The following is a 25191-nucleotide window of genomic DNA, read 5'->3' as shown; positions in this document are numbered from 1 at the left end:
ATTAAAGTAGCCAAGAAATACTGGCTTAGATTCATTACCTGAACTATGGAATTTTACCACCAGAAAGAACCCTCTGAGATCATCTACTCTGATATTTCTCTCAGTCTGCTCCTTAGAGAATTCCATCAGAGAGATTATGAAGTGTTAGCAAAACTGAGGGGCCCGCCCTGTCAAATGACTTCAGAAAATGCTGACTTATGCAAAGTTAAACATGTTTCTTCCTGCAAAACTCCTCAGAGGCACAGCCCTTCTCTAGGAGGGATATTAGACACAACATTTCTGAAGCGTAACTGACCACAGGACTCCTTTTTAATGAAACATTTTGTGAGGCTACTGTTTTGAGGTTAGAAAAACTGCTCAAATTCAATCCCCTTAGGACTGCACATTTGGAAGATCATTAGCAATTTCTCTCAAACCTTCTTTTGTTTGGGCTTTTCCTGAATGCTTAAAGCCTGGTGAGTCATCAGCAGTTAACCAGTACTGAGTTTCTTGTCTTAATGTTTTGACAAAATTTTGCCACTCATATGGAGGCTGCTGAAGGAATACCTAACTTCTCAGTCACTAGGGAGTTGGAGGGCTCTCTTTGCTAAGGAGGAAATGAAAATACCAGTCTTCCAGAAATATTTGCAATGCATGTCATTTCTCCTATTTCTGATTCTTAAACTCTTGAGAGAGCTCTGCAGAACTGACACATATTTTGCTCTAAGGATTCTTATTAAAAAACGAAGATCTGAAATCTAATTCTTTGGTGTTAGTATATCAGTAACAGAAAAAAAAAAAAAAAAAACTTCTGGAAAAACTACAGGGCTAACCTGGGAGAAACAAAAGTTGTGACAATGCATACAGGTGATATTTATTCCATGGAAACTGTTACTTTAAATCATAGACAATCTGAAAAATATTAAAGAAACTGTTTGCTATAAAATCTATCCACAACAAAACATATTAAGTGGAACTGGCAGCTCAGGAAACAGGTCTTTTCATTTTTTGGAAGAACAAAAGGTTAACTTTAGCTTGTAGTTTTCTTAGATACAAATCAGATGATCAATGACTCAATGAACAGTAATGTTGACTCAACGGCAGTTGGTTAAATAAACAGTTACATGAGAAATTTTCAGAAGTACAATTGTTCAAATTCTAGAACACAAAGGCAGTTCCAAGTGAGGGCCAATAAAAATATTTCCCGTAAAAACAATCTTGTTTTTGTCACTGTTATTTGATGGCTTATTTATAATGTGGTATGGAGTGAGAACCACAAAAATCAGTTTACTGTTTAAAGGAATGTCTTTACTTGGTTGGAAAAATTGCCAGATGACTTAAGAAAAAAAAATAAAACAATCAAGTTATTACCATCTCTCCCCCTCATTCACACCTCCAGTCCACTCCTCTTGAAATACCAGACCCAATTTTTTGATAAGAAGCAATAATTCCCAGACTTGACATATAATGTACTCTTCAAAAAAATATGCTTATAATCCCTAATATTTAATGTGATACAATTTTATTTCACCAGAAATATCTGTAATTTTAACATTTAAAGAGAACACTCTTTAGTATACTCTTGGTCTGATTCTGGTACTCTGTAGCTCTCCTCCAGGTACATCTATATCGAGGGTACAAAAAGAAGACATGGGGGGAGGATGGGGGGAATCGCTACACATCTCAGAACCAGGGCAAAAACCCAACCGCTCTTTTTTTTTTTTTTTTTACATCATTTACTTTCTTTTTTGGGTAGAGGCCAAACAGTGTTTTGTTTTGTGTTTTTAATTTAAGTGAAATTTACTTAATATAAACTTAGCCATTTTCAATTGAACAATTCAGAGGAATTTAGTACATTCAGAATGTGGTGCAGCCACCAACCCTATCGAGCCCTAAAACATTTTCATCACCCCACAGGGAAACCTGGCACCCATTAAGCAGTTGCCCCCCATTCCTCCTGCCCTCCTGTCTCTGGGTGACCACCAATCTGTGTTCTATTATAGATTTACCTGTTCTGGATATTCCATATAAATGGAAACAGACATTATGTGATCTTTTTTGTCTGGCTTCTTCCACTTAGAATAATGTTTTTGAGGTTCACCCATGTTATAGCGTGTCTCAGTAATCCATACTTTTTCATGGCTGAATAACATTCCAGTGTATGTAGATTCCACAATTTGCTCATTCATTGATAGGCATGTGGCCTGTTTCTACTATTTGGCTACTGTGTGTAATGCTGCTACGAATAGGTGTGTATATGTACTTGTTTCAGTCCTTTTGGACATATATCTCAGAGTGAAATTTCTGGGTCATATGTGATCCTGTTTTTAACTTTTGAGAAACCACCATACTGTTTTCCACAGCAGCTCAACCATTTTACATTCCCACCAGCAATATATGAAGGTTCTACTTTCTCCACACCCTTGCTGGATCTTGCTATTCTTCCTTGTGTTGGTTTTTTTCATCACAGCCATTCTAGTACATGTGAAGTGGTACCTCACTGTGATTTTGATTTGCATTTCCCTAATGACTAATAATGGTGGGCATCTTTTCATGTGCTTATTGGCCATTGACCTCTTTTGGAGAAATGTCTCAGGTCCTATGCCCATTTTTTTTTTTAAGTGGGTTATCTTCTTGCTGTTGAGTTGTAAGAGTTCTTTATATTTTGGATACTAGACCATTATGAGATATATCATTTGCAAATATTTTCTCCCATTCTGTAGGTTTTCTTGTCACCTTCTCCATAATGTCCTTGGATACAGAAGTTCTACATTTTGATTAAGTCCAAGTCATCTTTTTTGTTGTTGTTTGTGCTGTTTCTTTTTTAAAGTTTATTTATTTATTTTGACAGAGAGAGAGAGTGCATGTGCATGTGTACACACACACACGTGCGAGCAGGGGAGGGGCACGGAGAAAGGGAGAGAGAGAGAGAGTTCCAAGCAGGCTGCCAGTGCACAGCCTGACATGGGGCTTGATCCCACGGACTGTAAGGTCAAGACCTGAGCCAAAATCAAGAGTCGGACGCTTAACTGACTGAGCCACCCAGGTGCCCTGATGCTTGTGCTTTTGATATCCTATCTAAGAATCCATCGGCAAATACAAGATGATGAAGACTTTGTTCTGTGTTTTCTTCTAAGAGTTGTACGGCTTTAGCTCTTATATGCAAATAGTGTTTTTTAAAGTGTGTGATTTCATGGAGGAAAGATGATTTATTATGAAGGTGAGCATGACAAAGAAAAGTGACTCTTTTTTAATTTACTTATTTAAAAGTGGATCATTTAAGTTGGATTTGTAAGTGGGCGGGGCTAAAACATTTTTGCAACATAAAACTGATCCATTGTTTCTGGAAGATTGGGGCTATCTCTTTCTTTGTATACCTCTCCATATTTTTTTCTTGGAAAGTGGTGTCCCCAGGGAGGAGAGAGTAGCATTCTTCAAAGGTGAATTATAAGTGAACACAGCAAAACACTAATATACATCTGTATCCAAATGCTGTGTATGCATTTGTTGTTTTTCCCTGTTCACCATCTGTTCTATTCCTTTAAGGAGCCATCACTCACTCCAACTCTAAGGTCCAGAACTTGGTGTCTTTAGCTGCTCAAAGTTGAGCTCCAGTCCCAATCAGAGATAATGAGAACCACTTTTAGGTTTTATGCTGGGGCTATTGAGAGAGTTTCATGATCTTTCCCATTAGACCTGAGGCTCTAATTTCACAAGGTTAGAACTGCCAATCGACAAATAAATACAAATTATTTAAAACAATTTTTAAAAAGAAAAATTACTCAGGTGTTATCAGATATGCACATTGCTCTGAATCTTCTGTTAATGAAACTTTTTGAGGTAATAATGGTTTACACGTTGAACTCTTAAATTCGATAGGATATGAGGTATGAAAAATATATCAAAACAGAACAGTATCTGGCAGGATTATTCTAAAGTGGAAACAATGGAATATGTTTTAAAAGAAATACTCAGAAACCTAGATCAGCAAACTGTGTTCCAAGAAACTATAGCCAAAATCAAATCTACTTCCTGAAATTGCTGGATTATATATATAAAGAGAAGAGAGTGCTGATGAAACCTCTCTCCTTTTTATAAATGTTGATTTGTCTGTTTCTAGAAAATACTACCCTAACAGGATATAGAAGAGAAATATTCTAAATTTCTAACTTTAAAACATATTAGTATGCAAGCTGAGAATGCCTCAGGCGATACAGAAGATTAAAAGAATACACTGGGGAAAAAATAATACATGAAAATTTGAGTATATCATTTCAGCAATAATTTCAATCATAATAATTTTTTTTCTAAAGTTTATTTATTTTGAGAAAGAGGGAGAGAGAATCCTAAGCAGGCTTAGCACTGCCAGTGCCAAGCCCAACAACGTAGGGCTCGATCCTATAAACTGCGAGATCATGACCTGAGCCAAAATGAAGAGTTGGACACTTCACCGACCGAGCCACGCAGGCGCCCTTCAATCACAATAATTTTCAAATAAAATTTTACTTCGTCTTTGTTTTTTATTGAAATAACAATATTCTGACCATTAGATGTAATCTGGTCAATTTGTAAATTTTCCTAAAACTCTACATCTGAAACAGCTATTTTGAACATAACTCTATTTTTCTTTTTATATTTACTCCACACACTCGATTATAGTAAACAACAGCTGCTAAAACCACAAGGAAGTCTTTTCTTGTCAGTGTGTACTGCAGATAATAGTCAGGAAAGTGACATTTCTATTGGTTAACGTTCCTAAGACGGTGCCACAGCCATACGTACCTAGATCAAAGTTGTTGGAATTGAACAGGAATTCTGGTAAGTAAAAAAACTCTGGGATAAGTTCTTTCACATCTGCCATGTTGTGCTTTGATGCTGAATACCAGGCCTCACGTACACTGTGGAACATTCGGTCAGCCAGGTCAAAGTGGCCTCCCTGCAGGCGGAATGAGAAGACACCTCTCTGTTAGAGAACCATCCCCACCTTACAGCTTCTGTGAAGCTCAGGCGCTTGAAAAACCCACATAAATACATTTGGTGACAAATTCATTTTCCCATCATCATCCCATCGTCTCCATCATCCTGCATCAAAAATATAAAATTTTAAATCATCATGAAAAGAAAATTAATCCAATCCTTTTGGGGATATTCTTTACGAAGAGTGCTTAAAGTAAGTATATATTTTGTAATCAAAGTGAAATCCAAATAAGACTTTAAAAATCATTAAGAAATTAGCTTTTGGTGAGAGGGCAAGAGTGTAAGGAAATATGAATTCTTCCATGGTTTGATGATGCTCTCCTAAAAAAGAAAAGATTCTAATGTAGCCATGTATAGCCATCTATATATGTGTGACTAATTTTATAAGTTAACATGACATTCAAGTTCTCACACTGCCAAGAATTAGGTGAAAAACTAAGAAGGTGATCAAAAGAAGTTATAGATACAACAAATTCAAATAGAAAAGGGTTTCTTTCGCTAACACAGCCTCATAGATACACCATCCTTTCCCTCAAACTCCTTATTGCTGAGTTTTAAGTGAACACCGTGTATCTGTCTTTCTGATGAAGCTCATTGCAGGAAATTGCCAAAGTCCATACGATTCCACCAAGGCCTGCCACCTCTCTGATGTCATCCTCTAGGACTTTCTCCCCCCACTTACTCTGCTTCAGACGCTGGCTTCCTTGCTGCTCCTAAAACATCTCAGGCACATGACTGACGTGGGCCCTCGCATGGGATATTCCTTCTGCCTAGAACACACTTTCTCCAGATGTCTGCATGAGTAACTGCCTCACGGCCTTCAAGTTTTTGTTCACATGCCGCCTTTCAAAGGGGACCTACCCTGCCCAGTCTATTTAAAACTGCACTGTGCCTACCCCTACCTCCTACTCCTGTGCTTTCCATCCCCCTTTCTCTGATCTGTATTTTTCTGATAGCATTTATCATATTTTAAAACACTTTACAATGTATTTATTCATTATCCTTATCTGTTTCCCTCAACTAAAATATGTAAGCTCTACAAAGTAGGGCTTTGGTCTTTACCCACTGATATCTTCCATGTACTTAAAACAGTGCCTGGTACACAGTAGGTATTCAATAAATATTTGCTGAATAAAGGAAAGAGAATGTGGAGAAAAGCAATTATAATGAAGAAGACAGCAAATGAGCTAGACTGTACTACTCTTTTTTAAATTTTTGTTGAATTCAACCAGTCAAGGCTGAATTCCATATACCTGGCTGGAAAGCACATGGTAGGTACTTGCTTCTTTGACTAAAGGACCCTGGCACTTGTTTACTGTAAACAAATTCTAGTTAACGTATCAATTTTGATACAACGACATTCCACTTGAATTATGTTTGACTATTTTCAGTGACTAAAACGTCATAGGGCTTCTTGTAAGACAAGACAATGACATAAAAAAAAAAGTGCCACAATTTTAAATAGAAAGAAGGCTTGAATGAAATAGAAAAATACTACATTTAGAGTTTTACCTGCAGCCTTAAGAATATCTGAGTGAAAGGCTCCATTCTTACTAGGTATGAAGCCACAATCATTGCAGATGAATAGTGGGTTCCATAGTGGTAAGCTGGAGTTTCTCCTGTTCAAAAAAATTAAAGCATGATTGAAAATAAAAGAAGAGTAAATATGGAAAGTAAAATTGGTATTAATAGGCTTGAAAACGTAACACACACGTGAGAGCTATGACACTACACACAATTGGTATCGGCATTTGTAGTGTGGGAACTTTATGGCACCGCTACTCCTCACTTACATACCTGGCGGTAATCCATCCAAATTAAGTAGAATTCAATGCCTTTCCCCACAAACTTAGCACATTTGGCAATTCATGTTTTGAGGCTTACTGTAACAGATAAACCTTATTAGCAAACTATCTTCCACTAAAGCAGGATTTTGACTTACAATTACTTTTTATGAGGTTCTGGCTTTGCAATGATGTATTTCCAAATTGTCTACGAATATTGTGCAATTGTTATTACTCTCCTTAGCAGGGAATAAAAGGTCCACACGTGGAATACTGTTAGGCTTAGTTTTTCTTTCCTTTGTTTGTTTCCCCCATTTGAGGGAGACACATGATAAAAACTGAACATAATAAATAGTAAGTATACTGTTTTAGGAGGTAACCAATTATTATTACCACTATTTTTAAAGCAAAAGGGTTCCAAAAAGTGCATCAATAAGTTAAAAGAGAGTTTAATAAAGGAAACTATAATTCCTGGCTAAAATATGGTTAGAGATAAAAGCAGATGATCTGATGGAAAATCGCTGCACTACACAAAGCAGACATATTTAGTTTTTGGCCAGTACCTAATAAGCTACCGAAAACATGCCTTCTAAGCACGGCCATCAGTTGGCATGCAAAATCTGACAACTGTTAATATGTGTGCATATATAACGTATATAGATATGATGACATATAAGCAATTTGGGGAAAGATACAAGAATGTCAGACTGTTAAATAATGACTTACTTTTAAAACTGAGGTAAAAGTCCAATGAAGAGAAAAGTTACGTACCATTAGGATCTTCCCAGTCTTTATATCGCTTCTTATATTGAGCTAATCGTTCATCTGTCTGTGCACCCATTGGCTTAGCCAGGTTTCTAAAGGTCTTGGGATTAGTAAGGTCTACCTCCTAAAATACAAAATGAAATCCAATTCCAAGTTACTATACACCCTTTGTTGTGACCAAGGTAGACATGGTGGCTATAGCAGACAATGATTTATACATGTTTGTGGTCACACTGGCAGAATGGGGCTCCAAAATAATGCCATACACCTACTGGTTATCCATGCTTTACAGACAGACACATGGCAGTTTGTCAGCTGGTTCAGTATGAAGACAACTACTTTGGAAATTAAGTGTTCACAGAGGAAGACACTCAGGATCCAGGTCTGGAGAGGAGGAATAAGGGAAAATCCTTTCCAGTCTTGGCAAGGAGACAGCAGACTTAGCACAAAGGCCCTGATTCATCTTTATTTTCATTACCATTCATAACTATAGCACCAAATATCTTTTCTGTTCTCTTCCTTTCCTCCCCCATTTCACCCCAACTTCCTTTCTGAGTATTTTCTTCTTAGAGGTAATCAGGAAGTGAAATAAACTAGAACACTCAGGACTCACACCATGGCCTGGTGTGATGTCCCTCTCTCTGCACGCTAGACCATGTGACTTCCAAATAAGATGGGATCTTTCCATCTACCACCGATTATTTTGAAAGCTCATTTAAAAAGAAAATTTTTTTTTAATGTTTGTTTATTTTTGAGAGACAGATAGAGTGCGAGTAGCAGAGGACCAGAGAGACAGGGAGACACAGAATCCGAAGCAGACTCCAGGCTCAGAGCTGTCAGCACCGAGCCTGATGTGGGGCTCGAACTCACGAACTGTGAGATTATGACCTGGGCTCAAGTCGGACGCTTAACTGACTGAGCCACCCAGGAGCCCCTTGAAAGCTCATTTCTAACTAACCTAATTCATATACTTAGAAGGGAACCAAAATTTACTACCTGAGGGTTTTAAAAGTAAAAATGTAAAATATATACCAGGGGCAATTTATGTCCTTTTAAAGGGTATCATGACCAACCCATTGGGCCATACCTGTACTTTAAAGGCTTGGGCAGGAGAAATGAATCCACATCCATGAATACAAGTTAAGTTAGTATACTTGTCCTCTCAAAATTGATATGCAAAATCAAAATACTTTTTTGGTTAATTCAGCAAACATTAAATTTTATGTTAAGTACAGGGCACTGTTCTAACAGTTGGGAACTGAGAGATATTTAAGATCATCTCTGTGCTCAAGGGACATACATGTGGGAGCTACTTTTTCAATGGTGCTGTACTGATAAGGTTTTTAAAATCTCTCTAAACTGTGAGGATCATTCACTGAGTAATTTTAAACAGAGCGATGACTCAATTAAATTACTGTTTCTGAAACTGGCTGCAGTATAGAGGACAGAGGGACACCAACCAGCAGATACAAATTAATTAGCACTTAGGAAAACCAAATAGATATTATGAATATCTAAGAAGTTCATCAATGACCTAAACTTTGTAAAAACACCTCCAAGCTAAAACTCTTCTCATCTTCTTGAAATAAGTGCCTATTGAGCACTTTAAATTACAAAGTAAGTAAAACATTTAAGCGACTGAAGTATCTTTTAATTTCTTTTGAAAATGTGTTCCACTTACACAAAAACGATTTGAGATTTACCTCTGAGTCGTAATCTGCAAGGATCCAGGGGAAGACAGGATACTGCATGAGATCATTATAGGATCTGCCAGCCAAAGTGTTCAAGTGCATCAAATACTGGAAGTTGCTGATTTCACCTCTCTTGGGAAAGATAAATAAAGACTCATTTTAGGACAATTATTTCCATTACGTTCACTTAAAAAAAATTTATATGCAAAATAAGAGAGAAGACAGTTTCCTTCTTAACAGATTTTATAACATTTGTTTTCCTAATAAGAAGAGCAAAATATTTTTCATGTACATATCTTATGGATTACTGAATGTAATAATATGAATGAATGAATAAGTATATGACTTATACTATCTAACTATAAATTATGAATGAAGCTTATATTTTCATTAAGCCTACCTCCCATCTTTGAGTCACAGACTTCTCTCCAACCAAGGTGCTAAGCAACCCAGATCTAAAAGCAAGAAATAATTAAATTGTAGGCCATATCATTTTAAATCTGAGTAATAATAAAATTGAAAAATTTAACTGGTCCAGGAATTTTTCAAACTATGTAAGACCTATTATTAATGGGTCATGAAATCAGCTAAGTGGATGGTAATCAACATTTTGCATTTTTTTTGTTTTTGTTTTTTTTAACATTTATTTATTTTTGAGAGATAGAGAGAGACCGGGCATGAACAGGGGAGGAGCAGAGAGAGAGGGAGACACAGAATCTGAAGCAGGCTCCAGGCCCTGAGCTGTCAGCACAGAGCTCAATACAGGGCTTAAACTCACGAACCATGAGGACATGACCTGAGCCAAAGTCGGATGCTTAACCGACTGAGCCACCCAGGTGTCCCTGTAATCAACATTTTGAAATATGAAGTAACATGGAATTAAACTGAAGAAAACAGAATACTGAAAGACATCACATGCAGTAAGGGAAAGTGCTTGCAGACAATTTTTAGTATTTGTAACTCAGTTTGTGAGTCCTGGGATGCAATGTAAAGTATATTCTTTTACTAAGGGTCATGGCAAAAGTTCGAAAAACAATGATCTAGCCCAACGGTCTACCTTTTACAATGATCCCTATGTAAACACATTTAAGGACATTAAATTGGAATAATTGAAATAGTATACAATATTCTGCACATACTAGGTGCGTGGTGCATTTCCTAAAAGAGATGTTGAAGAGTGAACAGAAAGATGAATATTTTATGACAGGAAAGTCATTGCTATTCAGATCATTTAAAATTATGAACTTTCTTGGATATCAGACTTTCCTAGAATGCTGTAAAACCCTTTCCAAGGTTTAACAGTTTTACAATATTAATAATTAATGATTTGAAGATTGTGAGTTACTCATTGAACTGGTAGGAAAGCACTTAAAAGTATGTATTTTATTGACTGAAAGGAAATTAATGGATTTGTCAACCTTAGTTCTTAAACATATCCAGTTCAACAGTATGGCTAACACTTTCCACTTCTAGATAAGTTCTTCCTATCATGCAAATTGAATGTACAGAAATTCTCCCTGGAAAAAGAGCTATGTCGACTCCTCCACTTTATAAGAAAGGGAACAAGTGAAAAGGTTAAAGTTGGAAATGAATTTCTGCTTCTTGCCTTTGGGCTTTTAAAATATGTTTAAGAACTGCCAACTTGGCACAGAAAGTAGCAAGAACAATGAAATAAGTTGAAGATTGTCTAAGCAGGTAAAAGTATTGGCAATTTAATTACACATAGAAAAAAAGGCTCAATGTGCTGTAACCAGGCCTTTTATTTCCTGTTATTTATCTTAGTAACAACACCAATGATCAGGAACAGAACATGATCTGGGCTTAACAGCAGCACATTTTTACCATTTGTATTTGCTAAACAGCTAAAGAAAAAGAAAAGCAACAACTTAAAAGAGAAACATACAAACTTAATATAGTTAGATGCACACAGACTGGAATCAAATTTTATTTATGAATTATAGAATCCCCAGTAAAGTCTGAAGTCACTTTCTTTCAAGCTGCATTCATTTGTAGCCCCAAAACATTGCTTCTTTTCCAATGGATTATAAAAGGCTACCAGTTCCTGAGTGACTAAATGGAGCTGGGTAGTTGGATTTTTAAAATGGCTGTATCATCCACAAGGACTTTCTAAGATTAAAAGCAGCTAAAATAAGCATAAGGAAGTTTAAATTTAAATTGTTAAAAAAATTAAGAGGAAAACTGGGCAATTTGCTGTAACAAATATAGCAAGCAAAGGAGTAATATATTATTATAGAAAACCCCCATACAAATTGATAATAAGAACTCAGAGAAAAGGTTAAGTAGACTTCTTGTAGTGATCATTTCTCACTTTACACAAATATCATATCATTATGGTGTATACGTGAAACTACTATAATTGTGTGTCAATTATATCCCAATTAAAAACGATCAAATCTCTATCAATACTGCCAACAAAAAAGAATTCAGGGAAAAAAAATAGGCAAAGTTATGGATAATTCGCAAATGGTGATTTTAAAATTAAAAAAAAAATTAATGTTTATTCATTTTTGAGACACAGAGACAGAGCATGAGCTGGGAAGGGGCAGAGAGAGGGAGACACAGAATCCGAAGCAGCCTCCAGGATGCAGGGCTCAAACTCACGAACTGCGAGATCATGACCTGAGCCGAATTCGGATGCTCAACTGACTGAGCCACCGAGGTGCCCCTAACAAATGGTGATTTTAAATGGCTAACAAACATATTATAAAACTCAAGATTACTAAAATAAAAGATACGCACGTTGAAAAATTGAGAAAGCATTTTATAAAATTAGTAAAAATGAAAAGATAAATATAAAAAGCTGGCAAGCATCTGTGAGAAAAGTAACCTTATCCACTAAAGGTGGAATATAAATATGTATAATTTTTATGGAAATCAAGTTGGTTTTGTGTACCGAAAGCCTTAAAATTCACACCTCCCTCTTTTTTAACTAAGGGGACTTTACCCTAAAAAAATAATGAGCAATCACACTTGAACTATTAGAATAAGGAAACCAGAGAAAGGTAAAATATCCAAAAACAAGAGAATGCTTTAGACATACAATAAATACGTAGTCAATAAAAGTAATATTTCTGAAGAATTTTTTAAAAGCAGTGGGAAACGGTTACCTACAACAAAGAATGGAAAAAGCAGAATAAAAATCTGTGTTTATAACAAAAAACTCAATTATGCACATAGGACTACACGCATGCTTAGAAGGCTTGCGGAAATCGACCAAAATTGAGTGCTGATCTGACACGAGTGAACATGCACTCCGTTTCTTTTTCCTTTTAATTTTCAGTATTTAGTTTTCAGTATTTCCCAGGAGGGGAAAACACTCATTAAAAATATCAACTGCTACTATGCAGATGCACACCGTCCTGATTTCACTATTAAACTGACACAAGCAGCAAACAACCTACCCCTGCTCCACGCTTGTGTTTGGTCGTTGCCCAGACACAGACTCTGAGCTGTCAGTCAGAGACGGCACTACGGCCAAAAACCTGGAAAAGAAAAAAACAGCATGTCAAAGTCAGGATCTAATAGGAGCCTCAAAAAGGATGATTCATTTAAATCTTAACAGCTGCATTTACCCCTCCACTACCTTTTCAAAGGGAATACACAATAACTGGAATACTCTGTTACAAAGCCAAATACAAAGGGCCGCAGCAAAATCTGTCATTTTGGATTTTAAACACGCTGTCACATTACTGGAAGAAAAGCCTTCTGACACTGATTCACAGAAAGGGACTCAACTTAGCGAAGTCCTAAAAAGTGATTAACAGCTAAATATTCATATGGCAGCGAGTAACAATGACAGCTAAACAAATGACAGAACAGGGACAACACTAAACAAGTGAAGATACATACAAGATGAGCAACTTTATGTGACACACATGTTTTTCAGAGTTACTTACAATGTCGATAGAAGTATTTTATTTATTATTTATTTATTTATGTTTATTTTGAGGGAGGGAGGGGCAGAGGGAGAGGGGGAGAGAAAAAATCCCAAGCAGGCTCCGTGCTGTCAGCGCAGACCCTGATGGGGGCTCAATCCCACAAACCATGAGATCATGACCTGAGCCAAAATCAAGAGCCGGACGCTTAACCAACTGAGCCACCCAGGCGCCCGCACCATAATTATTTTAAAGGCAGAAGAGGGTTATGGGAAAATTCTTAGAATGGATGCGGACCCTAAACTTGGTATATACACAGAAATTTCTCAGAGAAAAACAAACTCATCTCCTTGTAACAGCTGCTAACTATGAAGAGCAAATAATTTCTTAGTGTTGAAAACAACATCGCCTGTAGAAGTGAATGAGACAGATAACTAAAATTTCAGCCATTTGATTAGCTCTTCCCATATGTAAAAGGAATTGTGGATTACCAATCACCATCTACACCCACTTTAAGAACCACCCTCATCCCCAGGGGCCCACAGGTAATATTACTATACTGCAATGATAGGCAATGTTGCTTGGCATCAGACGTTCCTCACAGAAGTAATGTGAAATATAAAACTTCCGTTATTAAAGGGCTTGCTAGGATCTACACCACCCTTCAAACAGTTTAGAGAAGGTCTCTTATATCTGAGATCAGTTCATAAAAGCCTTTCTCTTCATATATCCAACAGAAATATTTTCCAGCACCATGTATATACATAATGCTTTTGAAAAGGTAAATTTTAGCTTACCAAAAGTAAAATATGATTAGGTTAGATTAACTTTTATTTGGCTATGCTAATTTTTTGAGGATGAAAATATCAGTCTCCCTTGCAAGGCCAGAGAAGGAGTCATATGAATATAATTTCTAAGGCAGCTAAGTCTCTGCACTCAGTAGCAAGGCATGGCATGATCTTCTTTTGTGGTAAATAGGAAAGAAGCCTATTTTGAACCTGAAGTACGATTTTTTAAAATTACTGTTTCATCATCCTTTTACAATGAGAGACACAGGACCCAATGGTTAAAGTAGCTTTTGATGATATCTATAGTGACCAGAAAGATGAACAGTATTTCACAACAGAGTAGCATCATTTTAAAAGCTAATTAGAAGAACCATGTTTCCAGAGCTTGGCAAAAATGAAACATTTTTTCAAAGAAGCTAATTTACTGATCTAAATCCTAGACTTCTAAAACTAGCTTATCTGGTACCAGCTTCCTTTCCATTCCTTCCCATGATAGCATTATAAAGTATTCCTAATAAACAATACCTTTGATAGACTTTATTTCTAATTCCTTTCTGAAAAGCAAGGAGGTAATTCCGTCCATCTCCAGAGAAAACTTCCACAGCAATAGGCTGAAATGATCAAAGAGAAAACATTAAGAAACATCACAAAAAAGGTTAGATATTAACTTTCCCACTATGAATATCTATATTGTTAAAGAAGTTAACTTTTTGACTGAAGGACACTTTTAAAGTCATGAATTCCCAGCAGATTAAATTACAAAACAAACAGAGCCAATTTGTTCAGTTCAATTTGTTTCTGAAATCTTTAACAGAATAATGGTAAAATAAAGTAATTTTAAAACTATAATTTAGGAAAATTATAGTGAAAATGCAATTTTTATATTAAAACATATATTTATATAAACATATATTTATATGTTTACATATTTACATAGTTATATGTTGATTTGGATGCTACAGGGAAAGCTGTGAGAACAAAGATATCACTCAGGTTTTGTTAAAAAAAAACATGTATTATACAGAGTTGTGCACCCATGTGACATGAGTTTGCCTATCATAAAATCATCTAAGGAAATACTCTAAGGGATAGTGTGGATCCTATAAAGGGTTTTCATGGCAAGTATGGGTTTTAAAGTATCCTCTGAATAGGAGTGCCTGGGTGGCTCAGTCAGTTAAGCATCTGACTTCGGCTTGGGTCATGATCTCACAGCTGTGAGTTTGAGCCCCACATCAGGCTCTGTGCTGACAGCTCAGAGCCTGAAGCCTGCTTCAGATTCTGTGTCTCGCTCTCTCTCTGCCCCTCCCCTGCTTGTGCTCTCTCTCTCTCCCCAAATAAATACACATAAAAAAACATTTTTTTTAAATAAAATAAAATATCCTCTGAATAAAGGAACATGACAAAATGTTCGGTACTACTAAAACAACCCACCTGCAGGAGATACCGCCTTTTATGTACTTCCTTGATATCTTCATATGCAAAAATGCTGCATGTTCTTTTGAGTTGACTGGGACCTTGCCTGGCTCCTCTGGGGATAATTGGCTCATGCATACTATAGGCAGGCAAGAGAAACAAAGATAAACAAAACACAGCAAGAGATAAATTCACTGTTCAACAAAGGGTATGTTATTTTTAACATCTGAATAGGAGCAGGCAACAATATATCAGAATACTGATATATGTTTAAGTTATATTTAAACATATTTAACAAAAAAGCATGTTTAAGAGAATAATGTATCCACTGCTCAGTGTACAAAGAACCCTCTTTGATGATATAATTTTAAAAATCCCATGTTACAACTTATCTAACAGGCACAGCTGGTACAGTGTGTAGTCCCCCATAGTTTTAGAGGCCCAAGAAAAAGTTTTAATTTTTTTAATTGAAAGAAAAAAATTACACTTTTTGGTAGAAGAAAATGGTTTAATGTATAATATTAATATATTCATCTTTAAAGCAACAGCCACAAAATATAATTTTTAGTATTTTCATATGCAGCCAGGGGCCCATGAATGTGGCCCTGATTGTTGCTGACAGTAATTATCTGAAACATCTCCTAGGAATGGATCGCAGAGGCTGTGTCTACATTCGACAGTGTTAGGTATTCAAAATGTTAAAGAGAGAAGAACATGCTGACTAAGCTTTAAGATTTTTGTGCTCCTTCTGGCTTTGTCTGTCTTCTGGGTTTCTGTTACCCACTGTCATCCCATCACAGGACTGGCAGAAGAAAAGGAAGACAGACAAAACTCACTTTATTCCTGCCTGTGCTTTTGTCACACTGCTTCAAGGCGCAGAGGACATGGCCGCTCTTCCATTTGTTAGAGTACTATGAAGCCACCTGCATTTCCTCTACAACTGTGTCTGCACTAAAATTAAAAAAGGACAGTTTGCAAATTCTAAAGTTTATACACAGAATAATACAAGGAATTTGGGGTCTACTGCTATGAATGCAGAACAATTCATTTTATTTAATTTTCATTTTGATAAATAAGACAAGTGTTTTCTTACCTTCAAATAACTATTCCCCTTTGTGAATATTTAATGACAAATGCACACAAACTGAAAGATAATGTTACTCAGAACACAAGTTTTGGATTAAAACAACACTATGTAAATACATATTGTTTTCTCAAGATAGCTGTACTGTGTCTCTTCATTCATTTACTTACTTTGGAGGTAAGGTTTCAATATCTCTTATTTCCCTGGTTGCTGTCATTGTAAATCCATCAATCACATAAAAATGCTCTTTACCAAAAAGAAGTAGCCCCTCACTTGTATCTAGGCCCTGGACCCGAGCACAGCGGTACATGTGTTGAATCTATAAAGAAAACCATAAACATTCATTAAGAGAGTTAAAAAAAAAAAAAACCCAACAACCCTGATAATTTCTTTTTTGATATAACTGAAACAAAATGTTTTGAAAATATGGATCTAGTGGGCAAACAGGATTTTATCGAGATGCACTCTGTTACGGTTTCCCCTGACTTAAGCACATTAAACCTGAGTTTAAGCATGTTAAAAAGAATCAGCTAAAACTGCAATCTGATTTGCACTTGAGTTCAGTAAAAGGAGACAACCATCTAACTCACATCCAACACCTATCCATCCAATCCACTTCTCCCACTATCCACAGAGTACTCACCGTGTGCCAGGGACATCTGTACTAGGTTCTAGAAGCGATGAACAAGTTAGATAAGGAAGGAGACAGAGACAATAAACTTGGCAGAAAAAAAAAAAAAAGAGAATTGAGGTATACATGTAAGGAGATTAGGATTGTGCTCTTTGTGAGTCAAGAGTGCAAATGGTCTGTTGATCCCGACAATCCTGAGTGAATCCCCCCAGTCCTGACACTTAGTTGTGGATTTAGCCAACTTTCTTAATTTCTCTGGGCCTCTCTGTCTGCATTTGTGAATTTCAAATCAACACTGGCTTGTTGTGAGAGTTACAGAGATAACATACGTAATCGTGTTAGAGACTGTTGGTGATCTTCTCTTTTATGCAACTCACTTTCGTCTTTTTACACAATATCTCCCAGAATGGGGACTGTGACATTTGTCCCTATTCGCTCCCCACCTGGGGTCCTGCCTGCCTGGCAGACTGCTCTGCCATTGTACAAAGCCAAACTTGGCAGAAGTTGTATTTTCCTCATAGTCAAAAAGAGTTGCTAAATCTCTCAATGTAAGTATTGTTCTCTTTCCAACGGGCAAGATCTAGTTCCTTCTTGCTTAAACTCAGTTCAACATGAGTCAAGGAAAAAATATCAGCAACCAATCTAGAGTCAAACAAATGTCAGTCTGAATATACTTCTTGCACTATTTAAACGTAAATCAATTAGAGCAAAAACTGTACTTAATGAGATTAAAAGTTTGAAAAATGAGTGTTAGAAAACAGATTTTTCTAAAACATGCAAACGTAGTCAATTTTCAACACATCTGAACTACTTTTATAATAAAAATGTAGAATGTTATAGGAAAAAAAACCAATACTTTGAAAATCATTCTATTGTAGTGTAAGATACAAACACAAAAATGTTTTTTGTAAGTGCATAGCTTGGTGAATTTTCAAATGCTAAAAATATGACACAGCCAGCATCCAGATTAAGAAACAGAACATGACCAAGACTTCAGAAGCCTCTCTTGTGCTTCCTTCAGACCTCATGTACTTTTATAATTACATGATTTTTAAAAACATTTTCATTCAAGATTAATTAAGCCATATATTCAAACAGAATTTTAAAAATCATACCCTAAGTTCTGGTTATACCTTAGTGGGTAAGATTTCAAGGGTTACACTAAGGCCTAATATGAGAGGCAAAAAGACCACACTTTAAAAAGTCAATATTCACAACATGTTTAACTCACTCATTCCTTCATTTATTTATTCTTTTATTTACTCAACTAATCACTTCTTCCTTCAGAAGTTTATTGGGTATCTATTAGGTGATTGGAACTGTGTAAGGCAATGGGGATTGGAATAAGAAACACTGCCTGGCTATAAGGAGCTTCCTGCCTATGGGAAGAGATAGGCACAGGAATATTCATGACATGATAAAGGAGAACGATACATACAAGGCACTGTAAGAGCACAGGGGAGGGGTATCCAAGCAAGCCTGAGCTGGCAAGACAATCAAAGAAAGCCTCCTACATCTGAGTATTAAAGAGATCATGGGAAATGAGACTGTACCAAATGGGAGCCCCCAGGATAGATTATTATGCACGTGATGGAAAGAGGGGCATCTTGGCAGAAAACACAGTGAGTAAAGCACAGAGTAAAGCACTAGTATTATGGATGTGGTCAACTGTGGGGCACAGAGTGCTGCTTATAAGCTTACTAGGCTTATAAGGCAGAGTTAGTGAAGTGAGCCTGAACAGGTCAGCAGGGTGTAAGAGGTCGGGAGAGAAGTAGAAAGGTAAGGCGGTCTTCTGCGAGTGAAGGAGATGGGGCTTAAATATAAGCCTGGGGATGATGACATGGATGGGCTGAAGATGCTTGTACATGGTTAATGGAACTATGGAGGTGTTTAAAAAAACAAAACAAAACAAAACAAGACCAGATTACTGAGTGGGTTGCGTGCATGGGTTTGAAACAGAAAATTATGGCAATAAGTATAGTCTAATAAAGGGTACAGAGATAGAGAGAGTAAACTAGGTATCAATGTTAATACTGTATTTGATGAAGCTTTGTGCTGTTTAGTGTGTTCAGATAGGTCAGAAAATCCTGAAAATGACAGATGTAGAGTACTGAATCCAAAAGGCTGCCTACTATTCACCCTGTATTTCATTTTAGGGGCTAAAATATTTATCTTCTGCCACCAGATAAATACCTATCAGTTAGTCTTGTAAAATGGAAACAAGTCACTTAAATACAATCCTTACTTTTTAGAAGCACAGTACCTTTTCTCCTTCCTCCAACAGGCGCAGTAGGGTAGCATTGTCTGTTTTCTCCTCCTCCTCTATAGAGCTGCCCTCAGCAATCTGGTCTTGTAGTTGCTCCTGGCTCTCCTCATCTCCTCCATCAGGTGCGGATCGAGACCGTTTTAGAGGAGGCTTGACCAGACCTATGGGATAATAACCATGAGAGCCATGTGACCTTGCAGGGGCCATTTGGGAAGCAGTTTGGGCTCAGGCAGTCTCTCCCACATATTTCCGAAATGAGGGAACTCTGAAAGGTACAGGGAGGCAGCACAATGCAGTGATTGAAGACATAGGCCCTAAAGTGAAATAGTTATGTGACCCTGGAGAATTATCTATCTGCTTTCTCTGAACTTCAGTTTCCTCATCTATAAAACTGGGACAAAAATACCATCTATCTTAGAGGGCTGTTGGGAGGATTTAATTGCTTATTCATGCTTAGCATCGTATTTAATAGTAAATACTAAATAAGTGTCAGATGATGATAGAGAGCTTAGCATAATTAATAGTAAGAATGGTGTTTCTTATGGACAGGTGTCATTGAGGGGGTATCATAAACAAATGATCAATCACTATCAGAAACAAAATTAAAGACAGCAAGTTATAAATATGATTATAAGAGATCCCACCTACATGGAAGGCCCAATGAGGACTATTTCAAGACTTATGTAACAAGCAGCAATATGGTCATTCATATATGAATCAAGGTGATCAAATCATCACATCATTAAAAAATACAATTCTTTAAAATACAGGACAGGTGACCTAATTTGCAGGTTAAGGAAACATTCTACTGTCTATATTTTGAAAATTTTATTAATAACCACAGGAGGTGACATTAAAATTAATTGATGAGATGCCAAAGTATGAGAAGCACTCAAAATACACTCTAAACCCAACACTTAATTAAATTAATATTCTATACTTGTCCCAAAAAGTCATGTTACACCCACCAATGATAATTGTGCTAAGAATGTTGCAAAAGCTTAAGTCAGCCTTTTAGAATCTTATCCTTTGAGCATGAGTTATCAGAGGTTCTGCTCTGCCTTGAGAAGAACCTTCTTTTTATATATGAAAGAGTATAAGTAAGCAAGAGAGATCAAGTCCTGCTGAGAATATCCACAAGGGAGAAAAGCTTATATATATACATTATATATATATATATATATATATTTTTTTTTTTTTTTTAAAGTTAAGTTCTACGCCCAACGTGAGGCTTGAATTCACAACCCCCATATCAAGAATCAGATGCTGTACTGACTGAGCCAGCCAGATGCCTCTATAGTTGCATTATTTTTAATAAATCAAAACTTCCAATTCTATGTCTAGCATAATACCATGCACAACACAGTAGGGACACCAAAATTTGTGGTTTTACCTCCATTGGAGATTAGGAAAATGAGGCCAAGCCAACTCAAGTGCCAATGACCCAAACACAGGTCATCTGACTAACTCTGAAGTATACCTTAGCTTATATTCAGTAAATTCAGCTTTGGACCCACTTGCGTAACTGTGCTGGGGCAATGTCAAGAAAATTAGAAGACTATAAACCTTGCTCAACTACTACAAGTTTCAAGGATTCTAGGAAAATGTTAGATTACGAAATACTTACGAAGTCATAGTCACAATGAGAAGATGAATATTATAATAATAAGAGAGACGGATCACAATTTTGATGGGGTGTTTTGTTGACATGGTCATATACTATGTTTTTTAATCAACTGGATCTGAAATTTATTTTTAATTTGAAGTCCTCAATTTATATTCTGAGGCTTTGTTTACAGAATATGCCAAGACTTTTGAATTTATCATGAATCAGAGGCTTAAATGAGTTAAAACAATGGACCGATTTACTTATTCAATATTGACTGAATCCCCATTTTGCATTGGGCATGTGCCAAATGTCATTGGTGAGAAGAAAAAGGATCTCTTGCCTCTGAGAAACTTATGTTTAGAAAACATAAAGCAGTGAAAAACACTGAAATTGCTGTAAGAGATATGAGCAAAATGTTCTCGGTGGACAGGGAAGTTGGAAAAGGCTTCAGAGAAGGAGGATTTGAAATCTGACCAGTGTCTTCAAGGTCTGGTGGGGTTTGTTAAGATTTAGATCATGGAAAAGCTGCAGGAAGGGGGGAGGGGGGCACACATATATAAAAGTACAGAATCAAAAAGTTCATGTCCAATTCATCATCTCAGGTATGTTTTACTACGCTCATAAAGCACAGATTTGGAATAATCTGTCTTAGCTCATAGGAAGAAATTTCTTACCTATTGTCTAACATGCACTAATAACACATTTAGTAGTTGTTTTAATTTTATAAATATTTATTTGGTTATCAGGGCATTGGATTAAAGTATCAGGTAACACTGAGAGTTCTGCCAAATGCACTAAAAACAAACTATCAGGCCAATAGGCACATTCTATCTATCTGTAGGCAAGAAAGAAGAGCCAGTCTCTTTAGTTCTAATATAGAAATCAATTTTTAAGAAGAGTGAAATTGTAAAATATGAATGGATACTTTTATCCCTAGGGTTGGCCCTACTCTTTGCAGTAGCTCATATTTTCATAAAAATTCAAATGTAAGAGACGATCCAAAGTCATTTTTAACTAAATCCAAGAGGAAGGCTGACCTTTGACCTTAGCAATAGTATCTTCGCCATGCTCTGGTTCTTGCTGTGTAGCTTCACCTTCTGAACTCTCCACAATGGCGTCCTGGACAATGGCTGGATTGCCAGAGGCTAGTCGCATGTAGTATTCTTTACTGTCATAACTTACAGCTCTTCTGTATCGAGCAGGTTTCTAAGAAATAATGGAAGAAAAGGATTCAGGTAGTTATTTTCAGAATTAAAATATAAGCTTCCTAGGGAAGGTATGGTGTCAAGACTTCATTATGTGTTACCTTTTTAAAGGGATTTTTGATAGACTATATTTATACACAAAAAATCCATACACTTTTGGGTTAAGTTTCTCTACTTTTAAATTGTATTGGTTTTTAAAACATACATAAGTTAAAAAAACATTATTAGCAGTTTTTCTTCTTGAAATAGAAATAAATCACCTCTAGTCAAATAATGTTTTCATGTTAGTACTGCATGGCCTCACTGTAGTAGATGTATTAAAAAACCTTCTTAGACAGTAAAGAGAACACCCAGTGTTGGAGAGCATCAAGTTGCAAGAGGATGTCTGGTTTGTGAGGAGCCTGGAACTTTGCAAAAGAAAGTTAAATAGTCAGGCCTAAAGGCCCATCCATTCAGTTGGAATCATCTGTGCCTGTGTTTATTTCAGATATCTGGAGGTAAAGACTTAGAACTGTACTGTTCTTCCCCATATTCCCAGTTATCACTAAAATTCTAGAAATTTTAGAGCATTCTGACCCAAGATGGAATCAACCAGCTTTAGGCCAGATGGTGCTCTTTGGCTGGCCTGCCCCTCCAAGCTGATACATTCAATTTGCTAAAACATTCCTGTTGTTTGTTGTGTAAAAATAACATGATCCATAAGTCTACTAACTGAGTATATTAAGAACATATATAAGTCCATCTTGAAAAAGAAATTTATTACCTAGAAACATTAGAAAAGATATTTTTGGAATACGATTCAAGAGCGTTTCTTTTTCAAAATAATTAATGTTTAACCTAAAAATAAAGTCTCCAATTGACCCAGACCTTTTTTCTTTAAAATATAATGGAAAAAATAAGGTCTAAAATGTCCTACAAAACTGTAAAACCACAGGGAGAATATATGTATAGAAGTTCCTCGATTAGAATGAGACCCAGACTTTGGATTAACAATTAAAAAAAAAGATGGAGTTTGAATCATGCTTTAAAACCTTCCCTTTCTAAACATTATTTCACTTTTCCTTTCTCATGAATAAGAATAGGTAATTAAAAATATTCCGTTGGCTTACTCTTCAACTCAAGTAGTCAATATATATTTTCCACTATAATGCTTTTTCAAGCAAGACCTTTTTAAACAAATGATTTCCAACTTAAGCGGAAAATAAATGTCCAATTGGAATATTTAGACTTAAATACTGAACCTATTTTGAGATAAAAAACTACATAACTGAAGCCACAATGCCCTTCCTTTAACTTTAGGTACAGAGTCAGGAGAGCAGCAAGCTAACTGAGGAATGGTATGCAATAAATGGAAAGTGAAATACATAACATAGGAAACCATTAAAATGAGGTAAAATAATATTACAATGATGGAAGGACCAATCTGATAAGCAAACTAATAATACTGCAATAGTTTTGAAATGAAAGAAAGGTAGTAAACTTTGTAGTGTACCAATTCTTCTACGTTAAGTATAACAGTGTTATCTTCAACTCAAAATTGTTCTTTTAAAAAGATGAAAGCATAGTTAGTTATGGGCAAGACAATGAGTAGATGGGGGAACATCTACTTGGTTAAGGACTTCAACTTGGAAATATAAGCCTTATTCCCTAAATATTTGGAGGTAGTTTTCTGTGTTCTAAAGAACCACTTTTTTTTTTTTTTTTTTTAAACTGAGTAAGATACTGAATCTTTCTGGAAAAAGAAAATAATTGTATATTTTTAAACTTATAATTAAAGTAAGCTAAAATTTTTTTTTAAGTGATCTATGTATATCTTAGTTTTCATTAAAGCCTTCTAGTTGAAAAAATAATTTTTAGAAGAGGATACTTCTTATATTCTCAAAATACACACTATTTAGTATCTGGAGGAATTAAATGAGTAAATGAAAAAAAAAGTTGAGGGTGTCAGGCTGCCCATTACTAACATGCGTCAGAACTTGTTAGTTTATACGTGAAGCAATACACATTTTGTGGTGAGAGCAGCGAACACTCAACCTGTTAGTGAGCAGCAGACAGGCCCTAGAAAGCTAATTAGAATAAAGCCGAGAAAGACTAGGACATCTCTCAGCACGAATGACACCAACCTTTCAACTCTAAGGAACTTACAAGAACAAATTGAAAGTCAATCTTTTATGTTAGTCTAGTCTACCATGCACTAAAAAAACAAAAACAAAACAAAGAAAACTGCAAGTATTTTGCATTCTCTTATGGTAATTTGTGTTTTACCTTTTGAGGAATGATATCATCAGGTGTCTCGGGCTGTTTACTTGGGACCTCAGACTGAAAACAGGGTATTAAGTATAGACACATCAGAAAAAAAAAAAAAAAACAAACCAAAATAACAACAACATAAAGAACACTACAAAAATAAAATTTTCCTGAGGATTATATGACATATGGAAGACACACTCAAAATTCATGCGATTATCATTACTATTTTTTAATTATCCAAAGTAGTTTTAAAGTAAAAACTACACTAAAATTCTCAAGGCTAACTGAACAGGACTAACTGAAAAATCACAGACAAAACCTCAGCATAGGCGGCCAATGTCATGGATGATAACAGGCAAGTCTATATGGCTTCAAAAGGAAAAAAAACAGAAAACTGGATAATAGAATCTAATGCTAGCTATTACCTTCCACCTGCCTTTCACTGTGCTTATCCTTACATCTGTTTCATAACGGGAGTAACTGGTTTACACCATTATCTCCAAAACCCCACACCACAGAAATCATGAGGTGCTTTCCTCCCATAAAAGCCCAATGCCCTACTTTCTTTACTACTTTCCCACCTACAACCCCAGAATGGCTGAAAGCAAAAGGGAGACTGGGCCATCAGTCTCCAGGCCAAAAGTTTTGTAAAGAGCACTTCCAAAAATATTAGGTGGCAGCTATATATTTTATTCTCAGAATAAAATCTCAACTAACAAGAAGGCAATTTCTTTTGAGCTGTCGTGTTGGGCTTATGCATGTAAACATACATGGATAGCTACATACAGACAATGATACACCCAAGAACTACTCCCAATTTTTCTTCCTTCTTATCTGGAGTTGATTTCTAGTA

The 25191-nt window shown here is 36.1% G+C and overlaps 1 protein-coding gene across 13 annotated transcripts in view; it reads right to left on the bottom strand.

Moving 5' to 3' along the window:
* Positions 1 to 25191, bottom strand: part of WDFY3 (WD repeat and FYVE domain containing 3) — a 243955-nt gene that overhangs the window by 23964 nt on the left and 194800 nt on the right. For 11 of the 13 annotated variants that reach the window (XM_019465333.2, XM_019465375.2, XM_019465384.2 and 8 more), the window contains 12 exons: positions 24354 to 24407; positions 21921 to 22089; positions 19272 to 19435; positions 16548 to 16696; positions 15312 to 15432; positions 14406 to 14491; positions 12619 to 12699; positions 9597 to 9651; positions 9209 to 9328; positions 7512 to 7629; positions 6469 to 6575; positions 4762 to 4915 (listed from right to left, as the gene is read on the bottom strand). In XM_019465333.2, coding sequence (XP_019320878.1) covers positions 4762 to 4915; positions 6469 to 6575; positions 7512 to 7629; positions 9209 to 9328; positions 9597 to 9651; positions 12619 to 12699; positions 14406 to 14491; positions 15312 to 15432; positions 16548 to 16696; positions 19272 to 19435; positions 21921 to 22089; positions 24354 to 24407 — 1378 coding nt within the window. The remainder of the gene's footprint in view (positions 1 to 4761; positions 4916 to 6468; positions 6576 to 7511; positions 7630 to 9208; positions 9329 to 9596; positions 9652 to 12618; positions 12700 to 14405; positions 14492 to 15311; positions 15433 to 16547; positions 16697 to 19271; positions 19436 to 21920; positions 22090 to 24353; positions 24408 to 25191) is intronic. The other 2 variants (XM_019465400.2, XM_019465430.2) reach the window with 1 other exon arrangement.

This window comes from Panthera pardus, unplaced genomic scaffold (genome assembly GCF_024362965.1).
Source record: "Panthera pardus isolate Hobbes unplaced genomic scaffold, ASM2436296v1 HiC_scaffold_13, whole genome shotgun sequence".
NCBI lineage: Eukaryota > Metazoa > Chordata > Mammalia > Carnivora > Felidae > Panthera > Panthera pardus.
This window is presented reverse-complemented; position numbering and strand designations above follow the sequence as displayed.